At 39.6% G+C, this 9,929-nt stretch overlaps 2 protein-coding genes across 3 annotated transcripts in view; one reads left to right on the forward strand and one right to left on the reverse strand.

The window, feature by feature from the left end:
* TGM5 (transglutaminase 5) overlaps positions 1-1,153 on the forward strand; it is a 31,850-nt gene extending 30,697 nt beyond the window's left edge. For both annotated transcript variants that reach the window (XM_006932597.5, XM_019832585.3), the window contains 2 exons: positions 315-448; positions 641-1,153. In XM_006932597.5, the coding sequence (XP_006932659.3) occupies positions 315-448; positions 641-794 (288 nt within the window). In that variant the 3' untranslated portion in view covers positions 795-1,153. The remainder of the gene's footprint in view (positions 1-314; positions 449-640) is intronic.
* Positions 1,154-4,451: 3,298 nt separating this feature from the next.
* The window catches only part of CCNDBP1 (cyclin D1 binding protein 1), a 38,943-nt gene continuing 33,465 nt past the window's right edge, over positions 4,452-9,929 (reverse strand). Inside the window, exon 12 of the mRNA XM_023255449.2 lies at positions 4,452-4,607. Coding sequence (XP_023111217.1) covers positions 4,562-4,607 — 46 coding nt within the window. The 3' untranslated portion in view covers positions 4,452-4,561. The remainder of the gene's footprint in view (positions 4,608-9,929) is intronic.

Here is a 9,929-nt window from a genome sequence, read left to right on the forward strand (position 1 = left end):
CTTGAATTCATAACAGAAAAAGTGACCTATAAAATGCCATCAGCATAGAAACTCCCCAGTATGATAATATTTCAGTCATAATACATTGGGGATTATGGAAAAGAAAGGAAACAGTAAGAAAGATTTTAAAGTCCTAGTCTTACATATAGTAGAACTCTACAAGGAAAAATTTCCAGCAACTATAATAGAAAGCATTAACAGACACTGAAGATACAAGTCATCTTCCTGTTGAAGTGGGTCCAATCAAGGGTTTAGTGAATTGGGGAATGAGATTAATTTTCTGTTCCCTTCCTCTTCCCTGGATTTCTGTTTAGGTTTTAGGAGCTGCCATTGTGAATCAGCCACTCTCCATACAGGTGCTGTTTTCAAACCCCCTCTCAGAGCATGTTGCAGATTGTGTGCTGACTGTGGAAGGAAGTGGTCTCTTCAAGAAACAGCAGAGAGTTCTGTGAGTTCTGGGGGTATTCAGCCTTCACTTCCATCTTGTCTTGGGGTTATCACTATCCTTCTTTCTGGTGACGGGTGCCAAGGCCAGTCTCTTAAAACATGATGAAAGAAAAGCCCTGGTTGCTGAGTGGAAAGAGCTTTGGAGTTATCATATTGGGTATGATTTTCTAACATTCTGTTTTCTATGCTACAGCATTGGAATCCTCAAACCTCAACACAGGGCCAGCATCACTCTGGAGACTGTCCCCTTCAAGAGTGGCCAAAGGCAGATCCAAGCTAATCTGAGGAGCAACAAGTTTAAGGACATCAAGGGTTACAGGAATGTCTATGTAGACTTGAGGTTATAAATTTTGGAACAATGAGTGGATGCACAGATTTTAAGCTTCAGGAGAAGGAGCAAGTTCAAATGCAAGCTGTGCCACTCCACAACAGGAGCTTTGTAGGGGTTCTGAAGTAAGCAACAGAGGAGATGTCAGCAATGGATAGTCCCCTGGACCATTTGCACAGCTCCCAAGGGGTCTTATCAGAGACCAGAGAGTCTATGGTGTCCAATCCAGAGTTGTGAGATAACACTCAAATGTCTGAGGGCAGTGGTTGGACTTGACCATGACTTACTGCCCCCTCAGAAGACTGACTGAGCAGCTCACTGTCATTTTGTCACTGCAGTGGCTAATGTCCTAGTCCCAATAAATTTCAGTCCTTTGCACCCATGTAGTCATCACTTTCCCTCCAGCAACCCCTACCTATTCTCTGGATGCTGGGAGTGTCCTATTGTTTTAACACCTGAGCCCATTCAAGGGTGAATTTCTGAGTGCCTAGTATGTGCCAGCTGCTGTTCTGAGTATAGGAGAGAAGACAGTAAACAAAGCAAAGGTTCTGCCCCCATGGAGCTTACATTCTATTGGTTGTGGTGGGGCTACAGAAAACAAACATGTCAACAGGTAAGTAAGGTACTTACAGATAGTGTGTCCATCATGATCTAGTTAGGAAAACCAACCCCTGTAAATGTTTCTACATACTACCTCTTTGTATCTTGGGGGAAAATGAGATCTCTCATTTGGCCTTCCTTTGAATCCCTTTCCATATCATATCCAAGATGTCCCTCAATCCTAAAAGTTCCAGCCTCTTGGCTCAAAATCTGCCAGTGCATTGTGGTGTTGGATGGACCTGGAATGACTGTGGTTCCAGAAAAAACGCCAGCTGATGATGCAGTGAAGTAGATTTTTGGTAGGAAATGAAGTACTCTCAGACCCTTATAATGGCTATAGCTCGTATGTATCCTCCCTGTGAACACAAAGCCACTCCAATAATTATCTCCTCTCAGATGCACCTGCTTTCTCACGGCACCGTGCCAAATTTGGGATGGAGAAAGGCATGATGCACCTGCCCTCCAGGTACTGCTACATGACTAAGACAGCTGTTTTGGGCATATATTAAATGCACACACATTAAATAAATACTTCTATTATATATAAACAAAATGGTAAGTGTAACTGACCAGAGGGAGAGAAGAGGGTGTGGTGAGAATTGCATAGTAGGTTGATGGCCCTATTAAAGAGTAGGAGAGAACCAGGAGAACCCTAACAGCAGGGACCTGGAAGTAACATATAATTATTTCATTCTGTAGTTGTTGCCTAACAATCATGAAAAATGGTTTCAGGAAAACATTGTGGATGGGAACATCTTACAGAGACAGTGACCTCTGAAGTACTTTTCAACTACCACACCCTCAGACTCTTTCAGGAATCTTGATTTTAACAGTACATTCATTAACTCTTCCACTCAACAAATATTCAGAGTTTCTATAGGGGCCAGGTCCTGAGCTAGGCACTGAGGACACAAGAAGGACCAGGGTCTGCCCTCAAGGAGCTCAAATCTAAGCATGTGGAAAATGAAAAATGGACAGGAGGTTCTAACACAGAGTGGTGATAACCACCATTGGAGTGAGTGCAAGGTGTTATGGGTGCATAAGGAGAGGCAACTTGTCCAATCTTGGGATTGTGAATCAAGGAAGGCTTCCTGGAGGGGAGTGGCATTTAAGCTAAAATCTAACAGACAAAGGGGTTGGAATGCAGTAAAGCAGTCAGGAACTGCAAGTCATTCTGATAGCTAGAGATAAGAGTGGGAGGTGGCAAGTAGCAGGGAAAAATGAGTCTAGAGCCAAGGGATGAAGAGCTTCAGGCAGGCAGTCTAAGGAGTTTGGACAGTGATCACCTGCAGGCATCTGTTTCCTTTAAGTCTTGGATCATGGTCTTTGCCTGAAATGTCAGTGCTTAAAGTTGATTTTATTTTGCAGAGCTGAGCAGACTTCATGTGATTTCAGAAGCACTTAAAGGACAAATAGTTCTCCATCCTGGCCTGTCATAGAGGCTTACAACTCCCATCAGAGCATTCCTTTGAGCTAAGGCCTTCCTTGAATGTCAAGGTTGTCTTTCAACTATTCATTTAACATTTATTGAGTACCTATGTGTTGAATATTCTAGGCCCAAGGATAGAGCAGTAACAAGGCAAACAAGGCAAAGGATTTGAATAGATGTCTCTCCAAAGACACTATACAAATGGCCAAAAAAAGCACATAAAAAGATGCTCAATATCACTAATCATGAGAAAAATGCAAATCAAAACTACACTGAGATATTAAAAGTAGAAATACCACACAACCCAGTCTACTACTGGTTATTTAACCAAAGAAAATGAAAACACTAGTTCAAAAACATATGAACCCCTATGTTTGTTTGTTTAGTGAAATAAGTCATATAGAGAAAGACAAATTCTATGTGATTTCACTTATATGTGGAATCTAAGAACAAACAGACAAAAGAGACAGACCCACAGAAAACAGACTGATGGTTGCCAGAGGGGAGGGAGTGGAGAAGTGGGTAAAATGGGTGAAGGGGAGTGGGAGGTACAGGCTTCCAGTTATGGAATGAATAAGTCATGGGAATAAAAGGCACAGCATAGGGAATATAGTCAATGGTACTGTAATAGCGTCATATAGTGACAGATGGGTAACTACACTTGTGGTGAGCATAGCATAATGTAAAGACTTGTCTAATCCCTATGTTGTACACCTGAAACTAATGTGTGTCAACTTTTTATTTTTCAAAAAAACCCTCTACATTGAGATATTACATTACATCCATTAGGATGGCTATTAAAAAAAAAAAAACAGAAAATAACAAGTATTGGTGGGAATTGAGAAGTTGTTGGTAGGATTGTAAAATGATGCAACCACTTTGGAAAACAGTATGGCAGTTACTCAAAAAGTTTAAAATAGAACTACCATATGATCCAGCAATCCCATTTTGGGTATATTTTCAAAAGAATTGAATGCAGGGTCTCAAAGAGATACTTGCACACCCATATCCACAGCACTATTCACAATAGCCAGGAGGAAGAAGCAACCCAAATGTCCATCACAGGATGAATGGATAATCAAAATTTGGTATATACATACAATGGAATATTCATCCCTAAAAGGGAAGGGAATCCTGTCACATGCTACAACATGGATGAACCTTGAGGACATTATGTTAAGTGAAATAAGCCAGTCATAAAGGGATAAATACTGTATGATTCCACTTACATGAAGTATCTAAATAAGTCAAATTAATGATATAGAAAGTAGAATGATACTTACCAGAGCCTGAGGGGAGGGAGTATGAGGGAGTTCAAGTTTCAATTCTGCAAGATGAAAAGGTTTTGGAGATCTCTTTCACAACAATGTAAACATACTTAACACTACTGAATTGTATACTTAAAAATGGTTAAGATGATAAATGTTATGGTATGCGTTTTCTACCACAATAAAAAAATTTTTAACCATCCTATACTGTTTCAACATTTAAACTTTATTAGATAAATAATAATAGCATCCATAACAATGTCAGCAGGAATAAAAATCTCCATTAATTGAGTGCCTAAAAACAAACAAGCAAAACTGGGTTTCAGTCTTTGTAAGCGTTGGTCTATTTCCTATTACCTTTACTCCTGGAGTAGAGTCCTTCAGGGGTCCTGATTGAAAACCTGGGGTATTTATTGAGGCCCTTCATCCTGGTGGCCCTGGAGCTCCAATTTATATCCTCCAGCCCTGCGAGATTGCCAGAAGATCTGCTCAGATTCTCAGGCTGTCATCCGCCAATTGTGAATCAGCAAATGTCCTAAAGGGAAAAGTGGCACTCTGTCAGGCTTACCTCTCTGTGCTTCTCTTCTCCATGAGATCTTGATCCCTCAAATCCTTGATGCCTTGATGCCTTCAGGCAGATATGTGAAATATTTTATTCAGTTTTTCTGGTTGTTATCAACAGGGGCTATAGTATCAAACTAGTTTGCTCTATCTAGAAGCAAAAATCCTTGAGAGGTATTAAAAGAGGCCTGAATAGAGAGAACTTCCTAGTGATAATTTGGATTATAGGCTAATAATGAAGTCGAATGTATGTATGGGACCGGAGCTGGACCTGACCTATGTTTGAGTCCAGTCTTTACCACAAACTGTGAAATCTTGGGAAATCAGATCCTGGAAGGCTCAGAGATAAACTTCTAGTGTGTGGACACCATGTTTACAGATAGATTGTAATGTACATTAAAAAAAAAATTTTTTTTTCAACGTTTATTTATTTTTGGGACAGAGAGAGACAGAGCATGAACGGGGGAGGGGCAGAGAGAGAGGGAGACACAGAATCGGAAACAGGCTCCAGGCTCTGAGCCATCAGCCCAGAGCCTGACGCGGGGCTCGAACTCCCAGACCGCGAGATCGTGACTTGGCTGAAGTCGGACGCTTAACCGACTGCGCCACCCAGGAGCCCCTGTAATGTGCAGTTTTAGTCTCATTTTTGCTATTTTATCTCCATCTCTATTCATCTTTTGCATCATTTAAATATATGCTCTTCTTTTAAAGTTTATTTATTTATTCGAGAGAAAGAGAGAGCGAGAGAGCAGGGGAGGGGCAGAGAGAAATGGAGAGAAAGAGAATCCTAAGCAGCCTACATGCTGTCAGCACAGAACCTGCTTGGGATTCTTCCTCTCTCTCTGCCCCTTCCCAGCTTGTGCTCTTTCTGTCTCTCAAAGTAAATAAATAAAGACTTTAAAAAAAAGTGTTTTAAAAGTCAGAGGTATAACTGACTGAGCCACCCAGGTACCCCAATATATGTTCTTTTTTTAAGTAGGCTACATGGCCAACATGGGGGCTTAAACTCATGACCCTGAGATTGAGAGTCAGATGCTCCACCAGTTGAGCCAGGCAAGTGCCCCTAAGTTTTTGTTTTTTTTTTAAGTAAGTTTCATGCCCAATGTGGGGCTTGAACTCACGACTCTAAGATCAAGAGTCACATGTTCTACCCACTGAGCCAGTCAGGCACCACAATATATGCTCTTCTGAAACATCATGTTTCACTGTTAGTCATCTTAAATTCTTTCTGGAAGGAGGCAGTATGTTAATTGATTTACTCATTAATTCATTCATTAAAATAAATATGTTTACTCCCTGGACCTGTTTCCTCACCAATAAAACAGGAATAATGATCTCTTACTTAGTTTACACAATTGAAGTTTCAGATCATATGAGATAATGTATGTAAAAATGCTTTGTAAAGCAATGTACCAGCATCATTAATTTATTTGAAAGTGGGAGTCCTGTTGAATATCTTTTCTTCCCTGCCCCCTGTAACCCAAACATTAGTGTGTCTTACCAATTTCATGTCCTGCATTTCTGTCAAATCAGTCCACCTCTATGTTCACCATCACTCCCCTGACCAGGCCACCATCATCTCTCACTTAAATCATTATGGCAGACTCTTACTGGTCCTCTCTTTTCCACTTTGGCCCCCAGCCAGCGTGGTATTTTATTTTATTTTTTAAATCCATTTTAAAAATACTTTTATTTATTTTTGAGAGAGAGAGAGAGAGAGAGAGACAGTGCAAGCAGGGGAGGGGCAGAAAGAGAGGGAGACAGAATCTTAAGCAGGGGCTTGAAATTGTGAACTGTGAGATAATGACTTGAGCTGAAGTCAGGAAGCTTAACTGACTGAGCCACCTAGGAGCCCCAGAGTGGTATTTTAAGAAATGCTAATGTGATTGTTACTCCATTGCTTAAAGTCCCATTTGTTAACTTCCCAGAACTCTGAGGATAAAATTCAAAATCCTTAACTCAACTCTGCAAAATTCAGCCCTTGCCTTACTTCTCACCACAGGCTTTGCTCCATCCAGTCCCTTGACCTTCCTTTGATTGCTCCTTCCCTTAGGGCTTTTGCATATGCTGTTCTCTTTCCTCCCATACCGTCCCACCCCTTGCCCCATTGCCTAGCTATCTTTCCTGTTTCCTGGCTTAAATTTGCTTTGTCAGGGAAACCTCCCTGGACCTCCACACCTAGGTCATAGAACTTGGAACTTTTCTATTATAGCAGTTATCACAATGGCAAGCAAATAATTAACAGTAGAAGCACTTAACACTGTTTCCTCCTGCTGGAATATAAGCTCCTTGTTGGTAAAGACACATCTATCTAATTTATTACTGTATTACCAGTGTCTATTACAGTTCCTGATGAACAATAGTGTTCAATAAATGTTTGTATCATGAATGAATAAATGAATCCTTCTTGGGTATACACTGGCCACTTTGTTTTTCTGCCAGAGGCTGGGAAGTTGAAAGGTGTGGATGTAGTGGGAAGCAGGACCGAACTTTCTGGTCACTCATGCCTCCATCTTCCTCAAATCTCCCATTCTCCTTTACCCCACTCAACCAAAACATAGCAATATGTCACAGGCTCCCCCCAAATGCCCCAACTGAAATACTGCCAGAAAGTGGGTGTTTGTGGAGTTCCTTGGGAATTGTATCAGGAGAGATTATCTCTATTAGTACCAAAAGTGAAACAAATCCAAAAAGGGATACCAGCCCATGACTCCCCCATTGCCCTCCCAGAGCCAGAGGACTCACTGTGGTGAAAACAGTCTTTCAGTCTGTCTTTTGGAAAGAAAACAGCCTTTTCTTTCTCTTGCAAGTTTTTGTTATTTTTCAAATAATTACAATACATTGTTGTGGTATAAAGATGCTAAATGTGAGAAGTGAGATGATTCATATTCAGAAATACCAAATAAAAGCTGTGCTATCTAGTTAACAATAGGTTTACAACCTATTGGAAATATGTATCACTCTCTCTCCCCGGCTAGCGCGCGCGCGCGCGCGCGCGCGCACACACACACACACACACACACACACACACACACACACACACACACACTCTGGAGTCCCAAACCCTTAGATACCTCACTTTCTGGTTCTCCTTACTCTCTCCATTTCAGGAGCTTATTTTTCACGGGCTTTGCAATGAGCGTGCGCCAAATAACTGAGGTCTCTGCATCACCTCAAGAAACTTACCTTTGCTCCCCTTAAACTACTTTTTGCCTTACATGGGCATAGGCGACTTCCTGGTAAGGCTGTAACCTCTGTTGTACTCAGCCAATGAGGAATCAGGGGAGGGACTTGCATGGTAGGAGATAAATTGCCTGCTGTAACCACCCCTAGTGTGCCTGTCCATCAGACACCCCTCTTGCAAGAATGTTGATTAAAGACTCCCTTCACTGTGCTCCGAGTCTCCTCTCCCTCCTTTGACTGGGTCAGTGGGCTTATTTCTTACACTAAAGGGTATACAGAAAGCCTTACACCCAGGCACTGAATTGCCCTACACCAAAGCAATAGCTTTCCAGAAATATTCTACATAAACACAAACAAATTCATATATATTCTCCCCCCACACCATTTATGCAAAGCTAGTATACTATTCACACCTTGCTTTTTGCATTTAATGGTATAACTTGGAGATGGTTCCATATTAATTCATGTAGAGCCAGTTCATTCTTTTTCACATTTGCATGGTTGTCTATTGAATATAATTTATCTATCTAGTACCTTATTTATGGACGTTTATATAGTTTCTGATATCTTGCTATTGTAACTACCAGTACAATCAATATATTTCTATAAATTTCATTTTACATGTTTGGTTATTTGCATTAGAATATGTAGAAGTGAAATAGCTGACTCAAAAATATAGACACTTAAGGTTTTGGTAGATATTACTTAATTTCCCTCTATAAAGCTGAATCAATTTACATTCTTACTAGGATTATAAGAGAATAACACTTTCCCACACCATCACTAACTCAGAAAGTTGTCAAACTATTTTATCTTTGCCAATCTGATAGGTGAAAGAAATGATATCCCAGGGTAGTTTTATTTTTTATTTATATTAAATAAGGGTGGACATATTTTTATGTATTTAAGAGAGACATTTGAATTTCCTTTTTTGTGAATGGTCCATCATATCCTTCACCTGTTGGTTTTTTTTTTCTGTTGGTTTGTTGTTCTTGACTTATTGATTTGCAGGTACCTTTTACATTAAGGAAAGTAACACTTTGTGGTACAAGTTTCAAACATTTCTCCCAGTTCATTGTTCTAACATTCTCCCAGTTCTCCCTGGTCATTGTTCATATATTCTAACTTCATTTATATTAATTTTTTAAGTTTATTTATTTTGATAGAAAGAGAGTGAAGGGAGGAGGAACAGAGAGAGAGGAAAACAGAGAATTCCAAGCAGACTCTGCACTATCAGTGTGGAGCCTGATGCAGGGCTTGAACTCACAAACCGTGAGATCATGATCTGAGCCAAAACCAAAAGTCAGATGTTCAAACAAATGAGCTACCCAGGCTCTCCTAACTTTGTTTATGAGTTTTTCCAACTAACAAAATTATAAGGAATGAAATTTATCTATTTTTTCTTTATGGCTTCTGGGGTTTGTGTTATATTTTAAAAGGCATTCCCCAGGCTGACTTAAAAGTAAGTGTCTTATCTTTCCTTTCAGTACTTTTAGGATTTAATTTTTTACATTTAGAGTTTTGATTCATCTGGAATTCAGTTTGGTATATGGTGAAAGGTAGGAAACCAACTTTATTCTGCAAGCTTTTTGTACCCAAATAAGTTACTAGTGAATCCTTATCTTCCCAGTGATTCAAAGTGCCACATTTAGCTCATACTTAATGCATACATTTTGGTTGATGTGCTTTCTCAAGTGAAGTGATGTCATACTATGTTGTATTATCTAGGAATCCTGGTTATACTATATAAGGAGTTAGAAATGTAGCATGACCATGCCTACTAGATATTAAAACACATCTTAGATGTTTTAATATAAAACATCTTTATATCTTTAGATCTTTTTAGATTATATTTTATACCTTTTAGAAACTTCCTTTTGAATCTTAGAATCAGCTTTTCCAGTTTCAGAGAAAAAACTTGTTAAAATTTTTATGGGGACTGCATTAAACTTAATATTAGCATACTAAATTACATTTTATAATAATTTTTTAGTAGATTCATGGTTTCCAGGTAAAAACCACTTCATCTTCAAATAATAAAAAATTTACCTCTTCATTTCCTGTGAAGAATCATTTTTTTGGAGGAATAAGAAGGCAGAAGCTTCATTTTTTT

This window comes from Felis catus, chromosome B3 (assembly GCF_018350175.1).
Source record: "Felis catus isolate Fca126 chromosome B3, F.catus_Fca126_mat1.0, whole genome shotgun sequence".
NCBI lineage: Eukaryota > Metazoa > Chordata > Mammalia > Carnivora > Felidae > Felis > Felis catus.